Genomic DNA, 26,994 nt, shown 5'->3' on the forward strand with positions numbered 1-26,994 from the left:
GTTGCTCTATAATATCTTCTCCATTGGAAGAGTATTTGCCCTCTTCCTTGTCACTTGCCTCATCCCCGGTAGAAAAGGAAGAGCTGGAGCGCTCTGAATGGTGTGGATAGGACTCTGGGTGTGACTTTAGAGCTGCCTTGGTAGGCCAGCGTGTGCAGTCCTGGCCCGTAGGTTGAGAACTTTCTCTCCCCCCGTGGGTGGTACAGAGGGGCCCTGGCACGTGTGCCTGGGTTCCCAGAAAAGAAGGGGCAGGGGAGATGGGTTGGGCTGCTCGCAGACCCCCAGTAAAGGTGTCCTTAATAAGAGAAGAGAGCTCTGCTTTCAAAAAGGACAAGCCACTTGCATCAAATAAAGGAGGGGGCTGCCATACCAATGGAGATTGTTGCATTGTCCTGGCCGGGAACAAAGGAGGGCGAGATGCCCATGGCCGCGCCGGGGCTGATAAGAGGCAAGACGCCTGAAATTAAGGCAGTATGTATTGCTGGCGAGACGCCAACTGCCTGAGGAAGCCCTTGTGAGCACACATTTGGAGAAGCGGCAGCAGCCTCTGTGAACTCCGGGCCACTGCACTTTACAGGAGGAACGGCTACCGCTGCTGTAATCTCCTGGCTGCTGCTGTTAGATGCGGCTGGAAAGGCGGCTGCAGCCGCTGCCGGCTCCCGGGCAGTATTTTTAGGTGCAACCGAAGAAGCAGCTATGGCAGCTGTATTCTCCCAGCTGCCGCTCCTGTACACGGCTGAAGATCGGGAAACGCGGGCGGCGGTTAGAAGACGCTTAGTGCTTTTAGATTTAGTCGAGCCAACTCGCTTCCACTTGCCTGATCCGTTCCCCCCCTTCTTAACCTTACCCTTGGAGTTGGATTCAGTAGGGTAACTGCATGAAGGTTGCTTCTGGGTCGGCAGCATAGCCGCAAGGAGACCTGGGTCCAGATCTCCTGGAGCAATAAGTGTCGGATTGTGGATCCGCCATTTTGTTTTGCAGGAAAACAAACTTCCCCCCAAAAAGAGCTAAGAAAAAACTCCAAGGAGGGACAGAATAATCGAAATAGGAGTAGAATAGGAGTAATAAAATAGGTAAGATTAGAATAAAATAGATAAGATTAGATGAATTAAAGGTTTAAGTTAGTTTCCTAAAGAATTTAAGCTGAGAAACAAAATTGAAGGAGTAAGGGGGACGTTTCCCTCAAGTGAGGAAATGTTTTGATTCCTGCCTCTTGAAGCAAGAGGAAAGGAAAACACCCACAGTAAAGATGCCCTCCTCCCTCCTGAGTGAGAAGATGAATAATGAGAAAGAAACAAGGCAAGGAGCTTGATGGAAATGCAAAGCCTTAGATGGTTCTTATTATCATGTATGGTGGACTTGTCCGAAGTTGCAATCTTATTGGAAAGCGATCCATAAGGAACTACAAAAGAAGTTCCAACAAAAATTCATACTGGACCCTAATAACTGGCTATTAGGAGTAATGCCAATGGAATTGTCTCCACAACTCAAAGACTTGTTTAAGTATGCTACTATTGTGGCTAGAGTTATTCTTGCAAAAAGGTGGAAGCAATCACTCCTCCTAGATATGGAGGAATGGAAGGACAAATTAATGGAGTATGCTATCATGGCCAAAATAAGCAAAAAAGCAGCACGTTAAGCTCAGGAATATCAATCAAACACCTATAAAGGAAACTTAACTATCACTCTAATAAAAACCAGAAACAACTCAAATGACACAAATAACAAACGCACAGCAGAACGATAGTGCAAAATTCTGTATGAACTAAAGCAAACAGGCAAATAATCCCTGGTACAAAACCCAGAGTGAGAACAATACTCAATCACAGGCAGGAGTGAAAAGTTTAGTAGAGCTGAGATGGGGTAAATTCAAAGAAACGGCTGCAGTCATGAGCAGTCAGTCCCGCAGCTGTGAAGCGTCAGGAGATGAGAAATCAAGCACCCGACGATGGGAGAAGAGAGGCGTAGAGCAGTGACAAATTGACTCCCGGTCAGGAAAGGCCGTAACTGCCCACAAAGGTTGCCAAACTCCCGCCAGGGGAGGGGAAGCAGATTGACGGTCTCCTGTGGCTGGCAATGCCTCAATATAAAATAAATAACCGGGTGGGGGGAAACAAACACAAAAGCCAGGTACGCTTGGTCTAGATTCCCAGGCGTTTTGTGGTCGCTTCGTCAGCCTTCATATATCTATTTATTGATGCCCAAATAGGTCAATGCCTTTTGCTGTGATCACCACTTGAGGGCTAATGGTGTTCATGGCTAAAATGACACATATGATGAATACAACTAATGATGCGACACATGAACAATTCAACGATAAATGGAAACTATTTTATAGATATGTTGAGGTTGAAGGATAACCAGAATAATATTAAAAATTAAATGTTATATAATCACAAGGTAGTTGTTTAGTGTAGAGTAGAAAATTGTTTGGCTAGTTATAAAATATAGTGGATGTTTATTCCTCGAATGTACTTATATTTCTGCCCAGATAACAGTTAAAAATAAGAGTTACAATGTAGTCTGCTCGACTAATCTCTAAGATGTTATGTTTATGTTATATTTTTCTTTTATCATAAGACAGATACCCTCCTATTTTTACTCATCCCTTTTTCCTTCTGTATCCATATTATAAAATAAATAAAATATATATTTTTAAAACTCTATACAAGCCCTACCTGATCTTATTCTAAGTCATATGCTATTTAAACTTCCACATTACAGAATTCTAAAAGCTTCCCATGACCTTGGAGTCTTTGATTAGGCAGCCCTTTGTTTGTTCCACACAGCAATGGCAGCCATCGAGATGCAGCATAGGTGTGAGAACTCCTTCCTCCAGATGAAATCAGTCAAATTGGATCCCTCTCACTTCATGCCACTGGGTTTCATTTCTTCTCACAATATCTGTGGGTAAAACCTCTTCTTCCTGGGGTCTCCAGGAAGATCCTATCTAGTCTCCTGCAATCCACGTTTCTGTCACCTCCTGGGTGTCAAAATATTAGCTAATGTGTGAGCTGGCCATTTCTTTGTCTCTGGCCAGGATGCAACATTTGAAAAACTTTGACAGCTTGGTACTCACTAGAGCCATTGGCAGGACTGTCAATATGTGGGAACAATTGATTTCTCCTGGCTTTCTTCTGCTCATAGAGAAAAATATTTTTTAAAAAAACTAAAAACAAACAAAAAAACCCAGACTGTGGGGTTTTTGCAGGGCCCAAGCGTCAAAATAAAATGAATTTCTCCAGTTTGATAAATACAACAGCTAGCTTGGGACACAGGAAATGTATGGTTAAATCCTATCAAAAAAAAGCTGAAGGCTTTAAAAAAAAATCATTCTGAATCAGTATTGGATAGATTCTTAGGCTGAGTCCCTAAAATAGTAATAACTGAGTGCCAGGGCTATACCTCTTCAGATGGAAGGTGAGGGTTTACAAGATTATTCATGCAACTTTTCCTTTAAATTAGATATTAGAGGAAAAGGTTCTAGTTTAGCCTTCCAACTGCCTTGCTGGCTTTCCATCATGACAGCCTCCACTTGCAACATGAAGTTATATAGCTCAGATCCAGGTGGACCACTGCAATGAAGGCCAATCTACAGAGTCCAGTCTTGCCCTCTGAAGGCACTAACAGCAACTTCCATTCAACGAAGGAGGATTTGGTTTCCTGATCTTAGTTTATACAGCCAAGCATACTTGTTTACTTGTACTAATTACTGGGATTGCTCCTTGTAGTTGGATTATCCATCTTGGTCTCTTTTGGAGGCTTCTTGACTGGTGCCCCTCTCCAAATATAATGCATTAGGGTCAACTTATACTAGAGTGGATCCCATTCCTCCTGCATTTTCTGCAGCTAGGGAACAGTAGTGAATAATGTCAAGACAGTATCAATTTGATCCATTTTCACATGCTCAATGTACATTATGGACCAACCCAGACCTAAAAATTGGGAAGAAATATTTTTATGAAAGGCTTGGCCTGACAGAGGGGCTTTTACGTTGGACGAACTGATAGACTATGATGATGAGTTTTGGTCCTTTTCTTGGTTGAGGTCTAGACATGACTCGTTAATTTCAGATGAATGGCAATATTTACAACTGCAACATCTGTTGGTATCTAAATATGGTCCTGTGGCATTAAGTGTCCCTTTTGCTTTGGGAAACTCTAATTGAATCAAGGCAGAAAATGAAACCTACAATATTTGTCTATAAATATTTGATGTCAATTAATAAGCATGATATGCAGTCTCAGGAATGAATGGAATAAGGCACTAGATCACCCTATTTTGCCAAAGTCATGGCCTTAAGGTTTATACCTGCTCTCTCTGTGGATCTTAAGTTGCAGCTTATTCAGCAAAAAACTTCTGTTTATATTGGACACTACAGCAGCTCTTTAGCAATGGACTGAGTAAAGCGTCTAACTGCTGGCATTGTAACTCACAGGATGTGCCCCTTAAACATATGCTTTGAGTATATCAAATCATTTGGTTTTTCTGGGGAAAAGTTATTATATCAATTTTGTATTAGAATGTTCATTGATTTTTGAGGATGCTTACGTACTTTTAAACTACCTTCCCGTCTCTTGGAAGCTAACCAGTGGTCAATGAAAATGGACCCTCCATGCCCTTACTACAGCTAAAATACTCATATTACAACATTTGAAAGATAAATACCCCTCTCTGGTAAATCAATGGATTGAGGACCTTCAAACTCTATCAATATTTGAACACATGGCATATAGACAACAATTGCATATGGACTAATTTTTAGATATTTGGAAACCTTTTACTTGTGTAGATCTGCCTCCACTGTTGTTATATTTTTATCTCTACGTTATTCTTTAATTTTATTTAGTTGCTTTTGACTTTTTTCCCTTAGTTTTCTTTTCCTTTTTTGAAAGAAGTATTTTTTTAAAAAACTTCGGGAGGAAATTTAGTTTGGGAAAACAGAGCAGTAATATTCAGTAATAGAAGGCAATGGTATATATTGCAGCAATAACATTTAGAACTTAAAATGGGAGATAATTAAAAGCTGCTAGAAGATTACCTCTTACCATTTAACATTAGAAGATTGTCAGTCCCTGGATGTGGATAATTCAAACGACCTAGGAACAAATATAGACAATTTAGCTTTTCATACTTAAGGAAGGAAAGACAAGAGACAAAAATGTAACTACACTGAAGTTTAAATACATCTCGAGCTCTGCTTGGTCAATGCAAACCAGCAAATATTTTACTCCATTAGCTAACACTACCTCTGACCAAATTTAAAGTTGAAAAAAAGAACTTCTTAACCTCAATTTTCAGTCATAAGATCTGCAATCTGCTCTGGGATCAACTCCAAGAGGATAAAGGTCCTCTTTGTTTCAGGAAAGTCAGAAATAGTGCAACTACTTCAGGTCTTCTTTTTCATTCCCACTATGAAAACTTCTATGTAGTTGCTTAACAGTCACACTGGAAAATTTCAAATGGCTGAAAACCCTCACACAACATTTGAAGTTTCACTTCAAACTAAAAGCACTACTTAAGAAATTTATTTTTCATTGAATCCAAACATCTTAAGGAATATTTTATGATGATACAAGTTTTATGAATGTTTCCTGTTAAGTGTTAGCATTTAAGGTATAAAACAGAAAATATTTAGATAAATCAAAATAGAGAATCTTTAGTTCTAAACTTCTGCAACTGCATAGTAAAAATGTTTTCTACTTTATCAAAGTGCTTTATGAAGTGTAATCCCAAATATGCAACAAAATTCTTCACCTTTTAGAATCCTGTCTTCGAAAAGGGCAGTGACAAATAATGAAGTGTACATTAATGAATTACTGGGCATATAGAATTTACATCAATGGAAAGTGTGGCCCTATCTGAGGATACTTCCTTTGGAGGTGGTGAGCTCTCCTTCCCTGGAGGTTTTTAAACAGAGGCTAGATTGGCCATCTGTCAGCAATGCTAATTCTGTGATTTTAGGCAGATCATGAGAGGGAGGGCATCTTGGCCATCTTCTGGACATGGGAGTAGGGGTCACTGGGGGTGTGGGGGAGAGGTAGTTGTGAATTTCCTGCATTGTGCAGGGAGTTGCACTAGATGACCCAGGTGGTCCTTTCCAATGATTCTATGATCTAACAGGCCCTATTTTGCTTGATTCAATATAAATACATAGCGCATTCAAACATTGCCACAAACCTCTGTTTGTTCACGATACACAGCTATCCTTGTGCTTACACACTCACTCATGCCTTCCTTTACGCTTGCAAGCTTAGTGGTTTGCAAAACTTTAATCCGTCAAACTCCCATTTGCCATGGTGTTCAACTGCAGGTCCCTGGGCAAACTGGATTTGTTTCTTCCCCACAAATGGGGATTCTGAAGTGGAACTGAACTGTGGTGTAGAATCCCTGTTTGTGGGAAGAAAACACAGTCCAGTTTGCCCAGGCACTCATATTTTGACATCATGGCCAATTTGGGTTTGAGATAATGTTCCGCCAGGCCTATGGTTGAGGGCTGTGATGGTATATTAGCTGGCCTCCCTTTCCTTCCCTCTCCCTGGTTTTCCTTCCCCTGTTCCCTTTTCTCCTTCCTTCCCTTTTTCCCTCCCTTCTCCTCCCTCCTTTATTTCTGTCTCCATCCACTGTAGTAGTGAGATCACTACTGGCTGGTGATTGCCCATTATCATCTGGGCCTGCCACCATGTGGGGATATTTTTTTCCCTTTAGGTAATAGGGTAATATATGGTTTTACCCTACCACCTAAAGGGAAAAAAAATATGGTTTTGCCCTGACCTGGATGGCCCAGGCTAGCCTGATCTCATCAGATCTCAGAAGCTAAGCAGGGTCAGCCCTGGTTAGTATTTGGATGGGAGACTGCCAAGGAATACCAGGGTTGCCGTGCAGAGGAAGGCACTGGCAACCCACCTCTGTTAGTCTCTTGCCATGAAAACCCCAAAAGGGGTCGCCATAAGTCGGCTGCGACTTGAAGGCACTTTACACACACAATATATGGTTTTATGGTTTTAATTGTATATTATATTAAAATATTATCTATGGTTGTGTTTATACGTTCTTAGCTGCCCTGAGCCCAGCTTTGCCAGGAAAAGCCGGGGTCCAAATAAAAATAAATAAACAAACAAAACAAACCAGGGTGCATTCAGTTATACTCCGTACACAATGAAGAATTGGAGGGATGGAGGACACAAACATGACAACAAGCTGCATTCATGCTCCATCAAAAACAAATCTGTCATGATGTTTGCATGTAGTCCAAGTTCAGCACTGACTCAATATATCCCATGCTACTTCTTCCAGAACAAGAATACGGAAAAGCAGAATGAGCTCCATACCTTTAAGAGGATCATGCTCAGCTCTCATTATATCAATAAGGGAATTTTCCAACGAGTGCATGTTCAGACTGTCATACATTCTGTTTCGATCCTAGAAAAGAACAAATCCTTAGGATTAGAGCTACAACTATTATAAAGACAAAGAAACAACTAAAGTGTTTACATGAAAGTTCCAGCAGATCTGCTAAGGAGTCTGGATTTTCTTCATATACTGGCAATGCATTAGAATATCAAGACAGGAACAGTTTCTCTCGATTATAATTTGGGAGGACTATAAAGAACATATAGCAGTCAATCTTAGGAAAAATGTTAGGTTGCCTGACCAGAACCATCTAGGCAAACTTGTTCTACAAGTTTGTATTACAATATTAATCTTGATCTCGACAAGTTCTTCATTGCCCAGTTAAAGGACTGGTTTTTATTTTCCTGGTCTTCCCACTAACATATTGCTCCTTACTGGTACAACTTCAGGCAGAATAATAGGGGGGAATGGTAAGAAAGAGAGGGAGAAAAAAGAGCAGTGTTCCAGTACTTCTTGATCAGCAACTAGTTTTCCTGGTGAGCTATTCTGAGGCATAAGGATGGCATGGTAAGCTAATAAGGGGAGTGTCTCTCAAAGAGCCAGTTTTGTCCCTTGGGCTTCTTGCTGCTCAATACTAATTATTAATATATCCTAACACATTATTCTACACTAATTATGTCTGATCCAACAATATTTGCCATCGCCTTGCAATAAAAACAATAGAATACATATTGCTTTTAGCGTCCCCTTGACAGACACTACTGATGGTATAGGCGAAGAGTAGTGTGAAGGCCAGGCGGGGAAAGCCAAAAAATTAGGAACAACACTGTTTTTTTCCTTGGCTGCTTGCTGCCTCAGAATCCCCCACCCCCATATTTACAAAAAACAAAAATACAAATTTTGAGGAACACTGAAAAAAACAAAAATCTTTTGGCATGAGAAAAATGCTTTTACTCACTTAAAAAGTTTACTATGAAAATTTTTATGTAAGAGAATCTGTAGCAAGCAATGGATAATTCTTATATATGCTATAACATTCAGATGTCAAAAAGATATATGTCCTACAAGAAGCACGGGGAGCAGCAGTTTTCAGCCCTCTCTGGTACTGGATGTTGCTTGCATAACTTTTAAATTTTATCAATATGCCATATAGTACAATGTTCTGCGCTGACTTATAAATGATGGATTTTAGGTTATTAAAGTAATTATTGAATTATGTCAGTTTTTCCCCTAACATTTCTCAAACAAAAATGGATAACCAATGTCTTTCCTCAGCTTCAAAATTTCCAAGATTTTTACGTCTTTATTTAAGCACACAATCAAGGTCTCCAATGGAAGACCTCACTCCTTGAGCTCAACTGTTTAGATATAATTCTTGTATCTAGCATTTCTTAATATAAAACTAAGATTTCCAACTTAACGTAGCGCAGAGATTACAAATGGTCCTCTGAAAATCTCATTGGATAGGAAGGTTTATTTACACTTACTGATTAAAATATTTATACCCCACCTTTGCCTGTGGCTCAAGGGAACTTACAAATCCAAATTTAAAACATACAAAATACAATGAAATCGCAAATACACTCAAGTGTATATCTTTCAAACATGAAGTTATTTGAAGTTCTTCCACGTATATTTTCCATACAGGTAAAACACATGGTGTATAGCATCCCTCTCTCAAGTGCAGCATGGATGCCAGTATTGAAAGAGTCCGTCAGGCATTTACTTGGGCCCTAAGAACGCCATCATGCTCATTTTCCACAGAACTCAAAAAGATCACAGGCAGCATGAAAGCTCAGTTTGCATGCAAATTAAGTGCCCCACTGAAGATATCTGCCAAAGTGATTCATAATCCAAGAGTAGGCACGGAAGAAAGCCCTCTTTGTTTATGTGTCTTTTGTACAACAAATTTTAAAGGTTCTTTGACGTGGCAGCTAGCATAGCTATTGCAAGGGTACTGTTTACCCAGTAAAAATATCTGAGTAGTTCTGCTATTACTAGCAAAGGCTATAGGACAGAATATTACTGAACGCAGAGGCAACAAATAAGCGATGTTCATCAAATCCAGCTTCAGTATCCAAAGGACAGGCTACAGATACCATTTACCATCATAGATTAGATGAAACTCTACACTCAAAATGATGAGATTGAATGTAATGAAGAACACTGAAAAGTGGACAGCCCTGCTAAGGTATACTTTAAACTCCATCTCCAGCTTTGACTCAAAGAATTTTTCTCTAAAGACCTAACAGGATTTTTTCAGAATGGTTTGTACTAAAAATCAAAATGTGGAAGGGTGAAAAAGAGCTCTCTGATTTTCTCTTGTACTAGGGATTGTTAATACACTAAAGGCCAATCAGGAAATTCTTATTACCACATATTAAAACTCACCTCAGCAATTGACAAGGCAAGTAAATTATACAAACCTGTATGTGGAGAACAACACTGACTTTAAAAATTCCTGAACACATTTCTCAAATACAGGCATTTCTGAATGGAGACAGCACCCGTCTACAGGTGAAGTCCTAAGAAAGACACTTCAAGGAGGCATATTTCCATATACTTACACTGCCATCCCGTTTGAAAATACCTGAGGTTTACATACACAGGGACATGCTATCAGTTAAGGGCTCTTCTTTTTGCCTGGTCACCATGTGTCGTCTTTGGCACTACTCCACCATCAGGGGGATGCAGCCCTGTCATGATACCCTACTTGTGCATTCTCCATTGCGGGAGCAAATTTATAAGGTCATAGCCACCACAGTGAGATATCTGAAAGAACACAACTTCCTTATCAATGACCAGAAGAGCATCCTTACCCACACTCAGCATATACTTCACTTAGGAATACTGATAAACTCAATATAGGACAAGGTTTACAGAGAAAGCCCCGTGGCGCAGAGTGTTAAGCTGCAGTACTGCAGTCAAAAGCTCTGCTCACGACCTGAGTTCGATCCTGACGGACGTCGGTTTCAGGTAGCCGGCTCAAGGTTGACTCAGCCTTCCATCCTTCCGAGGTCGGTAAAATGAGTACCCAGCTTGCTGGGGGTAAAGGGGAGATGACTGGGGAAGGCACTGGCAAACCACCCCGTATACAAAGTCTGCCTAGGAAACATCGGGATGTGACGTCACCCCATGGGTCAGGAATGACCTGGTGCTTGCACAGGGGACCTTTACCTTTTTACAGAGAAGGTCCAAAAAATTGTGAGATTATCCACTCAAATCCTGAGGTTTAATCAACAGACCTCAATTTCCCAGTCCATCTCTAAAGACAGATAATAGCTTGTATTATTTATTACTCCCCCTCAATTCTTAAACACATTTATACTAGCTTCAACTAGAACACAGTTCCTTCATCAAAGACCTTTTTTGCTGTATGTCATAAAAAAATATTGATTTAGTGCAAACATGGGCATAACTGCTCCAACTAACAGCTCTCAGCTTGGCTGCCCTTGATCAAAAATGCATTTATCTAGAGCTAGCTAATGTAGTTGTTGCAGCACACACAACATGAAAGATCTTAAATAGTTAAAGTAGCAACTTACACCTGGCAATACATCCAGCTTTGCCTAAATGCTGACCTGATAATCCACAACAAGTAGCTTCCTTGGAAATTACAATATACCTGTCAGGTGCTGTCATACAAATAGGACATTTTAAGAGGCACAACGCTAACTGAGCCTAAAGTATGCCTCCATTAGGCATTAATGAATCAATCTACCTTTTCAAGTAGTCCTTCAGTAATTTAATATATGATGTTAAATATAAAAAGAAGAGTTATTAAAATATTAATATAAAGTAGGAGTTTTGAGAACCAATTTGCAAGTCTTCCAAAATTTAGGTCTACTTCACTGTGTAAATCCTGACCTGGTCACACAGCAAATTAAATGTATCCAAATTCAAAGAACAGTGTCCAAATAATAGTATAATCTAGAGATTTTATTTTTTATATATTTGTAGACAAGTGTCCAAATACAGTGGCACCAACAGAACTATACTAATAATGGCTTCTGAAGCAATGTTCATGTGAGCATAAGCACATTTCTACTGAGGTTATTTGAGGACTATGCCTTACTTATGCATTGCTTCAGACATGTTAATGATAGAAGAACATATAGCTGTTTCACCCTCAAAGTAAGTTGACATTCACAAGAGCCTACAGTGCAAGAAAACACACTATGACATGACCAGTGGCATCCTATAAAGAGAACAAGGGACTTTGTCTGTAAAAACATTCACATGAACAAACAATGAAGGAGCTAGAATAGTAAGGTCCATATTTTTGGTTCTTGTAGGTTATCCGGGCTGTGTAACCGTGGTCTTGGAATTTTCTTTCCTGACGTTTCGCCAGCAACTGTGGCAGGCATCTTCAGAGTAGTAACACTGAAGGACAGTGTCTCTCAGTGTCAAGGGTGTAGGAAGAGTAATATATAGTCAGAAAGGGGTTGGGTTTGAGCTGAGTATTGTCCTGCAAAAGTATTGTCCTGTAAGTATCAAGATAATGTGCTAATGAGGGTATGGTATGTTAATATGGAACCATTGTATCCTGAAGTGATCTGTTAATGTGTGTAATCCAAAACTAATCTGTATGGCTATTGTTGAATGTTGTCTTTGTCTGGAGATTTTTCAGGGCAGGAAGCCAAGCCTTATTCATTCTTAAACTCTCCTCTTTTCTGTTAAAGTTGTGCTGATGTTTATGAATTTCAATGGCTTCTCTGTGCAATCTGACAAAATAGTTGGTAGAATTGTCCAGTCTTTCAGTGTCTTGGAATAAGACCCTGTGTCCTGTTTGTGTCAGTCCATGTTCAGCCACTGCTGATTTCTCAGGTTGGCCAAGTCTGCAGTATCTTTCATGTTCTTTTATCCTTGTTTGTATGCTGCGTTTTGTGGTCCTGATGTAAACTTCAGGAAAGAAAATTCCAAGACCACGGTTACACAGCCCGGATAACCTACAAGAACCAATGAACTCTGACGGTGAAAGCCTTCGACAATATTTTGTCCATATTTTTGTTCCTTCCTAGCTATACCTCTGGAGTATGAGCAATCCAGAAATTAAAGAGCACTGAACACATTTGTTAATCTGAAATAATGTCTCCTTCCAATATGACCTAAGTGCTTGGCACACTTGTATGTACCTAAGGGACAAATGAGATGTGATGGCATCTTTATGGCCACCACAAGGTCGTTACTGCAATTTTAAAGTCATTTTAAATGCTGTGAGGGTCCTACAGCACAGTTGTCTGAGGTGCTCTTGTCCACCCCCACCCCCCGTGCCTTATCAAGTACTGGAACGGCTGCACACACATCTCCGCAGCTGTTTCAGCACCTGAAAAAGTGCAATGGGGATGTACAAGGAAGCTAAGCTCTCACAGCCTTTTAAATAGCGGCAATGCCCGCTTGCACACTTAAACATAAATATTCAAGCTCAATGAAGAGACATACATCTGTGTCTGTGGATATCAACATACCTGTGAAGATCAAATACTTTACCCAACAGCCAACCAATAATGCATTTAAATGGCTTAAAGCTGTTTTACGAAACTTCTTCATAAGCTGTTATACTATGGCATTTAATAAAGTATTAAAGGCATCTAAAATTTTAGTTGAAATTTGAATGACCTTTTCCTCTTTTTGCTTCATGTTGTACTTGGAAAATTTTAATGTGTGTGTGTGTAAAGTGCAGTCAAGTCGCAGCTGACTTATGGCGACCCCTTTTGGGGTTTTCATGGCAAGAGACTTACAGAGGTGGTTTGCCAGTGCCTTCCTCTGCATAGCAACCCTGGTATTCCTTGGCAGTCTCCCATCCAAATACTAACCAGGGCTGACCCTGCTTAGCTTCTGAGATCTGATGAGATCAGGCTAGCCTGGGTCATCCAGGTCAGGGCAGGAAAATTTAATAGAGAAGAGCTAATAACTTAGACTGAAAAATTTTATGAGAAGCCACTGTAATTATGTTGCTGATATTTCCTGCATATATTACAGAGCCATCTCTGGCATGTTAAAAACTAACACATTTATTATGGCATAAACATTGGTGGGAAAGATACTACTTTGTCATCCATATGAAAGGAGCTCTAGCCCATAAAGGTTTAGGGCAACAGCAAATCCAGTTAATATGCCACAGCAGCCTTTTTTTTTTTTCAATTGCAGCAAACTAAATACAGTTGTCCTTCTGGAATTTCTTTTTATTTATACAAGCCTTTCAGGAAACAAATTAATAATTCCACAAAACACAAGCTACAGCTCATGTCAAGTACATGGTTACATCCACGTTCCACAGATCAACCAGGATATCAACATGAGGGCTACCCATGTGAACTACAAGCTCGCTGTCAGAAGCCCAGAAATCATCCAGATCCATAATTATGTGTAGTTGTTCAGGATATCAACTGTGACCAAGTTCTGTGTTTGGAAACTGAAGTATGAGAAGGACCAGGAAAAGATGAAATAGAATACTAGAGGCACCTACATTTTTGGGGCCCTGAAGCTTGAACTGTTATGGGGGCCGCTTCGCAACCAGCACCAATAGAGCAACATCAATTTTAATTTAAAATACTTGTATTTTCTTTCTTTCTTTCTTAAATTTTTATTGATTTTATATAATAAAACATACAAAAAAGAAAACAATATATATATATATATATATATATATATATATATATATATATATATATATATATATATATATATATATATATATATATATAACATATAGAGCGCACTATTACGACCTAAACTAATACATTAGTGTTTGCTATCTATTCTTTTTAAAGAAAAAGGCCTATAGTGCCCCATACCCTACCACCCACCTGAGTGCCCTTCACCATTGGACTTCCGGCGAAGTGTTATGACAGTAAATAGAAAAAATCTGTTGTTATATTCATTGATTAAAAATCACATTGGACTATAATTCGTTAAATATACCTTTAAAATCCGTTTTTGCCAATTTATCCCAATATGCGGCGGCTTTTGACCATGTATGTTAAAATTCATCTAAATCTTTACCATGTAAAGAATCTGTAATTTTAGCCATCCGCATATAAAACCATAGTTTTTCTCTCCACTCTTTAATTGAAGGTTTACTTATTTGCTTCCATTTTCTAGCAATAACAATTCTTGCTGCAGCAAAACTGTATTGGCATATGACTCTATCACCTTTATCTAGATCTTTTTTTGGAATTCCCAATAAACAAAAGGCAGGATCTTTTTTGATTTTTGATTTGATCAAATTGTTAGTTTCATTCAAAACCAAACACCAGAATCTCTTAATTTTTTTACAAAACCACCAAACATGCATAAATGTTCCAGTATCTGTTCCACATTTCCAACAAAAAGCCTTATCGTCTTTTGTCATTTTACTTAATAACACTGGGGTTATATACCATCTATAAAACATTTTATATAGGCTTTCTCTTATTTCATTTGTAACAGCGAATTTAAATTCCTTTTTCCATAAGTTTCCCCATATCTCCAAATCTATATTATAACCTAAATCCCTCATCCATTTGACCATCACAGGTTTAATCCTTTCCTGTTCTAAATTCATTTCTATAAATAGTTTGTAAATCTTTCCTATCATTCCTTTGCTACCCTTAGATAATATAATCTCAAATTTAGATTTGGCTTGATTAAAACCCAGCCTATTATCCTTACTGAATACATCCTTTAGTTTATAGTACATAAACCAATCTTTAATCTGAAATTCTTGTATTTTCAACAATAACTCATTGTTTTTTACTCTTTCTTGATGACTTTTATCAATTGTTGAACTGCTTGTTTATATATTATGAAAAATAATAAAAAATATTATTAAAAAAAACCCAATAGGGCAACATCCAACAAGGTCCAAAGGACCTTGAGGGCCAAATGAAGGAGAACAGGGTAGTGGGGTGGAGTTCTTGAAAATGGGCCATACAGTGAGCCCCTTCCCACCAGCAATGAGGTCTGGGTAACCGCTGTTATCTTCTTCAGTGAGGTTGTTCTATGGCAGATCACAACTTTTTTAAAAATTAACTACTACAGCTCAGGTTTTGATTAAAATTGTTGTACTTGGTTATCTCACATTTCAGCCACTGGTAGGGTTGCCAGGTCCCTCTTCTCAACCGGTGGGAGATTTTGGGGGAGGAAACTGAAGAGGGCAGGGTTGGGGAGGGGAGGGACTTCAATGCCATAAAGTTCAATTGCCAAAGCGGCCATTTTTCTCCTGGTGATCTGATCTCTATCGGCTGGAGCTCAGCAAGAGATCTCCTGCTACTACCAGGCAGTGGGCAACCCTAGTCACTGGTGTGAATAAAAACAATAGTTATATAAAAATTCAATAGATGGCACTGGGAAGGACCAAAGATGCCATGAGGAAGAAAGACTCGGGTCAACCATTGTGAAGGCATTACCTTCGACATGACCCACACGAATACCTATGTTGAACTGTCTACAAAGGATTCTACCACTAGAAAATCAGTAAATGAGAAATAATCCAGGTCTGCCTCTTCCAAAAAACTCAACTGAATAAGCAAAATATTTTTAAAAATTATGCTAGAAAACAGAAATATCTCGGTAAATCTAGGAACCGAAGCACTAGTTGCTGGTTAACGAACCCAGTAGACATGTAAACATATAAATATCATTCGCACTAACTATGGACCAAGCTTATAAGCACACCTCAACCTAAACACTAGCAAAGATAATAAAAAAACTTACCAAAAATGAAGAAAAATAAAATTGGGAGGAACGAAAGCCACACCACCCAACATCAGTGTGTGGAGTAAAGTATTGGTTCATTCTCTAAAAGTGTGCAGTTGCCCTCAACAGGGGTCAGTACTTTTTCGGCCTTGGACCCAGCCTGATGGAATGCTCTTCCGAGTGACATCAGGGCCCTGCAGGACCTTCAGAAGTTCTGCAGGGCCTGGAAAACAGAGCTATTTCACCAGGCCTACAATGGAGGGCAACCCTAGGTTGCCATCGTTACTGGCCTCCCTCCCCCTCGGGACTTCTGATATAAGGATTTGGCTGCTTTGCCAGGCCTCCAACGGCCCTGTAATTATATGAGTACCATCTTGTCAAATGTATTAATTGTATCGAATGATTTTATGAATTTTATTGATTACTTATGAATTTTAGATATATATGATTTTATTAGGATTGTTGTTACCTGCTGTCAGGTAAGGGAGAAGAATGCGGATGTTCAGTAGCTGCCACCACTCTGGTGTGGGCCTGCCTCAGGGGGGCCCAGAGCACCCTCCCTGCCCCTGGCTGCTGCTTCTCCCAACAGAGTATACTTTCTAGGTGACCAAATGAGGTGTGAGGACCCAGGCAGAGTAACCAGCAGTTTATTAAAGAAGTCTAATAATAATGATAACTCAAGCCACAATAGGATGATAAAACCAGTCAATCAAACAAATAAAAACCCTAACATGTCTATCTTTACTGTCCCTAGCTGTCTCCTGGCACTAGGCCTCAGGCTAACTCATCCCTTCCTGGAGGAGGGATTCCTCCTTCTGCAGCAGCCACTTTCCAGCCCTTCTCCCTAGGGGTGAACCCACTCCCTTTTCAGGTAAGGGATTATTCATCCTCCCCAGACACCACCCCTTACCCCGATTGGCCATAGCCTTCCCTCCAAATCCTCTTCTACCAGTCACAAGGCCCAGATGTGGGAGATGTGGGCCTGGTAACTAATATAGGCCTCCCTAGGGCCTGTAGGCTACACTTGAGGCCTGGGATCATGACACCCGCCCTGAGCCCGGCTTTGACCGGGAATGAGGGCAGGCTATAAATTTAACTAATAAATAAATAATAATAATAGGGAGGTAGAAGGCCATCCGAGGGGGCTTGTTAGGATAAAGAGGTGAAAATTTGATTTTTGGTGTTAAAATGCACAAGTGAGACGAGTGCAGCCTAACTGAGAATTCAGATGTCTTTTTATGGTTCCAACTGGCTCTACCCTAAGGGCTGAGCTATAGAACTATTAAGCCGTGCACCAACAAAGGATTTGAGGATCCAGCTGCCAAAATGTAGGCTATGAATAGATTCTGGCGAGCTCAGTGAGCCCTTACATCTGGGGTTTCAGCGCTGCATGCTACCAGGCGCAGCTACCCTTTAAACTGTCTGCTCTTTTGCTGAGGCAGACCCAAAACTATCACTGCCCTCTCCCTGAGGCAGATCTGAACTAACTCTTTCTGTGGTTCCCCCCAACATTCCACATCCCTCCAAAAGGTGACTGGATGCTGGAGCTGCACTCCTATAGGCTCAGGGATGAATCCGCTGACTGGCTGTTTTTCCCTTCAGGGCCAGGACAGCCTCTTGTCCACCACAGTGTGTCACGAAAGTCACCCGAAGATTGCTGCCAGGCCTGGCCCTGATGAGTTCAGCCCTGTTGTCTCTAGAAGGCTGAAACAGCCCTGGAAAGGGGCCTTCCTACTCCCCCTGCCCTTTACTGACATAAGGCCAAGGTGAAGTCTGTGTGATTGCCTAGCAACGGCCACTGAGAGCATTCACTTTTTTAAAGCTATGGGTGCTGCTTATATTAATTGGGGGAGTTTTAAGCCCCCCCCCCATGGCTTCTTTTATTTCAGATTTTTGTGCACACCTGGGCATTTTTAAGGTATGTAGAAAGACAAGTCTTGTCCATTAATGGCTCTAGTCTCTGTATTTAAGGACCCACAGATTTGGCCAAGTTGAGAATTAGATATAACAAGTAGAACTTGTGGGATGAATTTCCCTCTCCCCCACTATTTCCTTCTTTAAAAGCCCCCCCCCATAGCCTCTCTTCCTTTCCTGCCTCCTCTCCTTCCCATCCACCAGCCAATTTGCCTTTATCTTCTCCCAATCTTCAGTTTTCCGCCTTACACTACCCTGGAACCATCTACCCAGGAAAACAATGTCAGTTGCCAAGGCAGGCCCAGCTGTACAGCAGGCAGCCTGCAAGGACTTGCAAATGGCACCCTTTTCCCCATTTTAACTTCCCACACTATTTCCTCTTTCCCTCTACCTGACAGCCTCCATATCTTCAACCTTCTCTGCTTCCCACCCACCAACCTGTTTTCTGTCTTCCATCTGAAGCTATATTTATTATTTATTTACTTCATTTATAGCCCACCTTACTACACAATGGCGACTCAAAGCACCTTGCTTTATTCTCCTCCATTTTTATTATCAGAACACCCCTGTGAGCAGGTGAGAGCTGGGAGTCAAAAACCCTGGGAAAGGGCCACTCTCCCAGCCTACCCTAGCCCTTCCACCAAAGGAATCATAGAATCATAGAGTTGGAAGGGACCACCAGGGTCATCTAGTCCAACCCCCTGCCCAATGCAGGAAATTAACAACTACCTCCTCCCCACATCCCCAGTGACCCCAACCCTCTCCCCACCATGCAGGATCCCACAATCAAAGCACTAGAATATATTAGGACAGGAGAGGAAGATGCAGGCTGTCTGACCCTGCCCTTTCCCCCAAAGGGGGGGGGGAACAGAACAAAGGAGGAAGAGGCAGCCTACGTAACCAGTTGGTCAGGTGCCGCCTCCCTTGTCTTGCGTAGGCTGAGCACTGCCTGCCTCACTTTGAATGGGCTGGCTAGGCATCACCCTTGCTTTTCACAGGGCTCAGCTGGATGCTGCCCTCTACCTTACTTGGGACTCAGTTGAGTGTCACCTTCTGCTCTGCCTTGCCTCATCTCCCATGGAGCTTGGCCCATCTGGGCCCCATCGCCTGACTCACCTCATGCAGGGCTTAACCAGGCACCATCAGCCTCACCTGATTTGGTGCTTAGTCTGGGCCAGGTGCCACCTCATTGGGATTTGGCCATTCTGGGCACCAGAACCAACGGGTTGAAATTAAATCAAAAGAGTTTCCATCTAGACATTACGAAGAATTTTCTAACAGTTAGAGCAGTTCCTCAGTGGAACAGGCTTCATCGGGAGGTGGTAAATGCTTATTCCCTGGAGGTTTTTAAGAAGAGGCTAGATGGCCATCTGTCAGCAATGCTGATTCTATGACCTTAGGCAGATCATGGGAGGGAGGGCACCCTGGCCATCTTCTGGGTGTGTGCGTGTGTGTAAAGGGGATAGTTTGGAATTTCCTGCATTGTGCATGGGGTTGGACTAGATAACCCTGGTGGTCCCTTCCAACTCTATGATTCTATTATAATTATGCATGACTGAGATCTCCGAGATTGTGTTTGGCTCCACCTCCTGCATTAGCTCTTTTGTGGTGCTCATCACTCTGTGTAAGAGTTCCAAACTCAAAAAGGTTGGGACCTTTGTTCTATCAGATATCTCAGTACGGCCCACTCACAGAGATTAAAAATCCACAAAAGGGGCCACTGTGGATTAAGGAGATTTCTGAAAATCTGAGGGAAATCCCAGTTGTGTAGAACTCAGATCAGCAATGAGTAGAGGGCCAAGCATCACCTGGAGAAGTTGACACATAAAAAGGTAAAGGTGGTCCCTCGTGCAAGTACCGGGTCATTACTGACCATAGGGTGACATCACATCACAACGTTTACTAGGCAGTCTATGTTTACGGGGTGGTCTTTTTCAATACACAGAAGGCAGAATTAGCCACCTGGAAGTCTATCTAGTTTGCTTGCCTTCCAAGAGAAGCTAGACAGTTATAAAGCTAGTGTCATACGCTGCAGGATTCTCTGCTCAAAGCTAGAAGAAATTCCCGTGAAATACCAGTGTAATCTAGCTTTGACCCCTGGGATGCACTATGATATAGTAATACTCCTGAAACACTAAGGCAGAGTTCATTGCAGTGCTGTGATTGTAAACTTTTTTTCTTGAACTGTAAATTCTCATGCCATATCAAATTAATCTTTTGAAGCTGATGAAAGTTAAAGTGTGCTTTATGACATGACAGAGGTTAACTGTTCAAAGAAAAAAAGTCAAGAAATTTCCACTGGGCCAGCACATGACCCTTGTGCAGGCCTGATAGTGGAATCCTGAGGAGTTACACTGTTCCAAGCCCACTGACTTCAACAAATTAAGAAGAATAACTATGCTTTGGATTGCAGTTTATGTATCTTTTTCAGCCTCAGGCAAGACAGCCAATTCTCATGACAACAGCAGCAGCCAACAATAAATGGCTCTGTGGCCTCTGTATTTTTGGGTGGTCCTGGATGACATCCTATCTCCCGTCTTTTCTGGCCACTGGCCTAGTGTATGGGACACAGTGAGCTTTAGCCATTGCAAAAGCCAGCCCCATTCTCGCCTAAATGGTTAGAACTGGTTCCAGTGATGTGTGTGTGTGTTAAGTGCCATCAAGTCGCTTCCGACTCATGGCGACCCTATGAATCAAAGTCCTCCAGAATGCCCTATCTTTGACAGCCTTGCTCAGATCTTGCAAATTCCAATGCTACTTAATATTTTTCTGAAGCTGTCAGAGAGATCTTCCATAGCTTCAGGAAAAGGTATCATCAGTATTTGTGTGTGAAAAGGATCTTGGGGTCTTAGTAGACCAAACACTGAATGTGAGTCAGCAGTGTGATGCGGTAGCTAAAAAGGCAAATGTGATCTTGGGCTGTACCAACAGAAGTATAGTGTCCAGATCACGCGAAGTGATGGTCTCACTTTACTCTGCTCTGGTTAGACCTCACCTAGAATATTGTGTTCAGCTTGGGGCACCACAATTTAAGAAAGATGTAGACAAGCTGGAACAGGTCCAGAGGAGGGCAACAAAGATGGTGAGGGGTCCGGACACCAAGTCCTATGAGGAAAGTTTGAAGGAGCTGGGTATGTTTAGCCTAAAAAGGAGAAGACTGAGAGGGGATATGATAACCATCTTCAAGTACTTGAAGGGCTGTCATATAGAGGATGGTGCCGAGTTGTTTTCTGTTGTTCCAGAAGGTCGGACCAGAACCAACGGGTTGAAATTAAATCAAAAGAGTTTCCGTCTAGACATTAGGAAGAATTTTCTAACAGTTAGAGCAGTTCCTCAGTGGAACAAACTTCCTCGGGAGGTGGAACACCTCCTCTTTCCCTGGAGGTTTTTAAGCGGAGGCTAGATGGCCATCTGTCAGCAATGTCCCTGAGCCGGTGGGTGAGCTGGTGCTGCTGGGCCAGGGAGAACGGGTTGTGCTGGGACCGGTTGGGCCGGAGTTGTCAGTGCCTGCTGCAAGCGCTCATTTTCACGGAACAAGCGTTCCATCTGGTCCTGGAGGCGGTCTACACGATCGTTCAACTCCCGGTTGTGGGCTCGCAAGGGTTCACCTCTTCCTCAGGACCCCCCGTACGACGAGCTCGACTGGTCCGCAGACCGGTGGCCCAATGGGAACAGTCCCCATACAGATCCTCTTCATCAGAGTTGTCCGAACCCTGAAGACGTTCTGCCAGGCGACGCGCGTGGTGGGCAGTGCGGGTCGGAGCAAAGACCGGAGCAAATGTTGAACCCAACGAGGGGCCGGTCCGCACGGTGTCTTTGGGGCATACGTCCGCTTGCACTCGTGCCCTTGCCCGATCGGCCTGAGCCTTGTCCGCCGCTTCTGCTGCCTGTTTGTCTGCGAGAGCCTGGGCAGCTTCGAGCTTCAGGGCGGCGGACGCAGTAACAATTGGCAGGAACTCCTGTTCCAAAAGGGCGAGGAGCGGTTTAGACTCCCCGCCCAGCAGCGGTTGAACCTGGACCGCTAGCGCGGGTGCCCCAGCCCCGAAAGTCGGGGTCAACAACTGTGCTAGATCGGCTACCGTGGTATCTAGAGGTAGTCCCACAAACTGTAACGCAGTTTGGACAGCAGTCTGTTGTGCCTCTGCCAGACATGGGCCGCATCTGGCACCAGTGAAGCACCTTCCGGCGCCGGTCCCGCCATGGCTCGGGATATGGCAGGGCGGATTGGGGACGTTGTCAAAGGTCGTTGTTGAGCCTCCTGCAAAGTTAACCTCGCCAACAAGCGGGTTAAGGTGACCAGGTTGGCCTGGGCAGCATGTACTTCGTTCAGAAGCCCGTCCAGGATCACAAGGTCGTGGTAGGCGCTCTGATCCGAGTCCTCGGAAGTCCAAGGTTGAGCAGCGGCTACTGATTGCCACTGGCCTCGAATAAGTTCCACTAGGCGGTTGATTTCCGCATCAGTCCGTATTGCTTCCAATAGCACATCCCGCAAGAGGGTAGGGTCGTCAGGGCAAGTCGACGACCCCAGCTGCAGGGCCCAGTGGTCCAAGTCCTCCAGGATCTCACTAGGTAGGTCGTAGGAATAAGGAAGGGATTGCTCTGTCGTGGTACCCCTGAAGAGGGGGGAAAGGGAAAGGGGAGGAGGGGGAACACGGCTGTCGTCTGCCTATGTGGGCTAACCACAAGAGTGGATGCAACTCCTCCGGACTTGCTGTAACCTTCCAGCCACCGGTGCAAGACACGAGAACAGCTCATCATCACAGACGGGTGTTCCCGTTCCCATGCAGGCCCTGGGGATCCCAGCAGCAAGTGCGTGGGACGACCTGGTTTGGAACACAGCCAGACCCCATGAGGGTGGGATGAGTGGTAATGGTGCCACCTGTGTGGAAACGGAAGACCAACATGTCATGGTGGTCCAAGTCCTGGGGGAATGGGGGGGGTCTTTCGCACTGGCGGGGGTTGCACCTGGAGGGCATGGCTGGCCGCGAGCAGGCAGCAAAGGACGGTGCTGCCTCCATGCAAATGTCCATGAGGGTGGCTGGGAGCTGCCAGCACTGCGACGCCAATCCACGCCCTCTTGACCTCCCTTCTGGCTCTGTGGCCACAGTGGGAGCTGGCCAGATGCTGAACCTCAGCCTCCCCAGAGAACAGCCACCAGGTGCTATCCGTCGTGGAGACGGCAGAAGAAGCACCCGTTCCACGGGTGTTCACATCCCTCCCTGAGGTCTGGGAGTGCTGCATCTGCCATGGCGACCCCCAACTGTCCCGCTGCTCCCCTGCCACCAAGTGATGAGCCAGGAGACCCTATCTTGAGTGCGATCATCTTTATTCTTAGGCACTGGGGGCTTGGTGAATAGGAGGACACACAGGAAGGGGGTTGGAAAGACGGAGGAGAACCAAGGCACCCCGACCATGGTGCTGGGAGGGGTGGCCGTCGAGATGGCCACAGCCCCTTCATCCCGCCCTCTCAGCCGAAGCCAGGCAGCTGGCCAAGGAGCCACTGTCAGTCCTCAGCCCCTGGGAACTACGTTGCCCGCCCTCGTCACGGCAGGTCACTTTGCCAAGTGGTGCTGGGGTGCGGAAGAGAGAAGTCCCGGTCACTGGCCGACACTGGACGGGTGGTGGTGGCTCCAGCAGAAGCAACTTCAGAGGGAGGGGAGCTGAGCCACAAAGACTCCCTTGTTGGCCCCCAGAAATATCTGAGGCTCCTGTACGCCGAGGGTGACAACAGACCTTCATGCAACTTGAGGGGTGTTGCTGCCAGCCCCCGCCCCACCCTGGAGGTCGTGTCAAGGGAGTGATGGTTGGGTGCAACTTGGGGGGGGGTGGGGACTTGTGGAGGTGGCCCTTTTGAAACTTTGCACCAATTCTCCGAGCCCACGGACCCTTATTATTGACATTCTCCTGGCCCCTTTGGGACATCTCCTGCCCTTCCTCTCTCTCCCTCGTGACCCCCACCCTTCCCCCTGTACTCCTCTCACTGAGGGGCCCATCCCACATCATGGCCTGTCTCTCCCATCCCCAATCCATGCCCCACCCCCCAATGATGCCCTTCCCCCGGAAGTAGCCCTGCCTGGCCTTGGGGGCCCTGCGCCCCCGCTGCCACTGCCCCGCACCTCCCCCTCTCCCTTCCCTTTTTGCTTTTATTTTCCTTGGCCGCGCACGCCACTGTGAAGCCTTTTAGGAGGCCTCCCGGCTGCGCCATTGCTGCACCTCTTCCCACCACGGCGCAGCGTCTGCGGCCTCAGAAATGCGCTGTCAGAGTTACATCTGAACCAGCCCTGTATCAGCCCTGTCAAATCCTCTCCAAGTACTTATGCATCAGTTGCACACAGACGCTTCAGTTTCCACACACTCTGAATACAGCTAGCTCAACGTAAGTATTATTACACAGCCTGATCATTATAGGCTGTATTTTTTTTACAAGAGAGAAGAAAACACTGTCTCTGTCGAGAAACATGTTAACTTCCCTGCTAGGTTTCTTGCAAACCATATACTGCCAGATCTGTACCATCTCCATTTTTGTCAATGTATTTTGTTGCAGTTTATTTCTAGTAAATTCCTACATATTTTCTACAAATTCCAGTAGACGTTGTCCACATACTATGAAGTGCAAGTTTCCAGCCTTAATGTGCAACACAAAACTATGTCTAGTACTACAGGCAAAATCCCTGCCAACTAAAACAGCTACTTCCTTTACCTACAATCTAAGGAATTCACATTTTCTTTTACTACAAATTACATTGTTGGTCCACTGTTTGTAATCTCACATGCACATTTTTCCAAACTCAGTACTACTGTCTAGGTAATTTTCCCTATTAGTATTTGCATGTTTTATTTTTCATCTTCTTTATTTTTCTTCACATGGTTTTGGATTCTATCTCACTGTATTCTAAATAAGTAGCCTAGGCTGCTAAGTGTCCCAGTTTACGTACACTCTACATTCTTTCATGCAGCCCATTCAAAAAAACAAAGAACAGCACAAGAATTGGGCCAATTGTTATTGTCAGGTCTTAAAGTTCTATGAATTTTTTCAGAGTCAAGAAAAGGCTTATTTCAGTGGCATCCAAATGATGAAAAATGTTGGCGAGGGAAGAGGAAAGGAAAAGAACAATCACACATTCATTACATTACAAAAACTATACTCAAAAAAGACTTGCATGGCAATACTAAACATGTACAATGGCAATGCACTACAACTGTTATGCTGGTGCAGTATTATAATTTATAATGTCTGCATATACCCCTCCTAACTACGCATTCATTTTCATAGCAGTTCTTAAGATCAAACTGCTTTCATGTGTGGATTGAGCCCATGAGCAACATTTAAAGTAAGAGCCAAGCCATGTGTCGCATTTGGGATCCAGAGTTAGGTCTCAAAGATGTGTAACTTAGTTGCAAATAAAGCAGCTGAAGGGCGTGATATGGGCCAGGGCTGTGTCACCAGGGAAAGGAAGTTAAACTCACCCCTCTGTGCCATTCCCCTCACCCCCCCCAACTGCTTTAAAACCCATTGTGAAAAAAGTAGACAGGCACAATACAGGAACTGCCTTTTGAACTGACATGGCTTAAAGGTTGAAGGGAACAATTTTGGTGCAAGGAGAGACAGAAGGGGAAGGAAGAGAAGAGTGGACCCCCAGAAGTGGTAAACTGCATCTCAAAAGATCATGGATCCTCAACATCACATCACGTAAGGCCCCACTTCTTAAACTGAGATTATGACAAGAGGATTTAACCACAGAAGAATGGTTTTGCTCTTCTGCAGAAACTACTTTTCCACCAACAGCTAATAGTAGAATTGAAACTGGTGTTTGAGTTTACTGATAACATGCTATGTTCCCCATAAAATTCAGTCCTCATGGGGAACATCCTATTATCTATGTACTCAGAAGTATGTTCTATACAGCAAAAGTTCCACTTCTCCCTGTAATTTCCTTTTTATTCCTTTTTTACCCTAATTAATTACTTTGTGTTCTCTCACAGCTCATCAGTTCTCTTGCAGTGTTCATGAATTAATAGTTAGTTCAGGAGAGGGAAGGACAAACAGTCTTGATAGTGTGAATACAAAATTACAATTATAAAAATTAGCACTGGCTTCAGATGGATGCAAAGTGAAAAGCAGTACTTAACTGTATGTGCATGGCACACAAAACCACACCCCTGAGAACAAGAACTGATTTATGAATGCCAAGAGAGAACAGGCTGACTGCAAGAAGAATAGGAATTAAGTTGGAACGACTAGAAAATAAAGAAATTTTACAGGGACAGTATCCCTGAGAAATTCTGACTATACAGGATAGCCTGATACAGCAACTGCATTTTATGTTTAAAAATTCTCCCCCATCAACCTGAAAAAAAGATGGAGGGGGAACACACCACACTCTGGAATGCAACAGATTATCAATGAGATCATCTATACTCTTCACTGAAACTGAATGCCCAAGTAACAGCAACTCCAAATCGCTAGTACGAAAGAAAACAGCAGCGTCTTATACGATGGTCAGTATGGTAGAGTGTCAGACTAGAATCTGGAAGACCCAGGTTCAAATCTCTGTAATGGAAGCCTGATGGGTGACTTTGGGCCAGTCACACACACTAAGCCTAACCAACTCATAGGGTTGTTGTGAAGATAGTATGAAGTAGAGGAGAACAATGTAAGTCACTTTGGGTCCACACTGGAAAGAAAATCAGGGTAACAATGAATAAATAAATAAATACATTTGTTGTGTCTGCATCCTGCATGTAGAACTCAACACAGCTTACACAGGATCCACAGGTTTCCCATTGAAACACTGACCAGACCTAGATGTGCTTACGTTCAGAAACAAAAAAACTTGTGCTTTCCAAGCATACCCTCAGACCTATTGAACTAACATTTTTAAATTAGGGAATTCTATCTCCATCCTCCTTATTCACATACATCGACACTACAGGGTCTGGGGGTCAGCAGTAAATTGTGTCTTTATATAAAAAAGGCAGGGAAGACCCCTCCAATTACAGGCCAATTAGTCTCCTTAATGTTATTAGCAAAATATATCCAAGGCATTT

The 26,994-nt window shown here is 43.1% G+C and overlaps 1 protein-coding gene across 1 annotated transcript in view; it reads right to left on the reverse strand.

The window, feature by feature from the left end:
* Positions 1-26,994, reverse strand: part of CPEB2 (cytoplasmic polyadenylation element binding protein 2) — a 100,817-nt gene that overhangs the window by 61,551 nt on the left and 12,272 nt on the right. Inside the window, exons 5-6 of the mRNA XM_056855115.1 lie at positions 7,332-7,422; positions 5,049-5,099 (exon numbers count right to left, since the gene is read on the reverse strand). Of these exons, the coding sequence (XP_056711093.1) occupies positions 5,049-5,099; positions 7,332-7,422 (142 nt within the window). The remainder of the gene's footprint in view (positions 1-5,048; positions 5,100-7,331; positions 7,423-26,994) is intronic.

This window comes from Euleptes europaea, chromosome 9 (assembly GCF_029931775.1).
Source record: "Euleptes europaea isolate rEulEur1 chromosome 9, rEulEur1.hap1, whole genome shotgun sequence".
Classification (NCBI taxonomy): Eukaryota; Metazoa; Chordata; class Lepidosauria; order Squamata; family Sphaerodactylidae; genus Euleptes; species Euleptes europaea.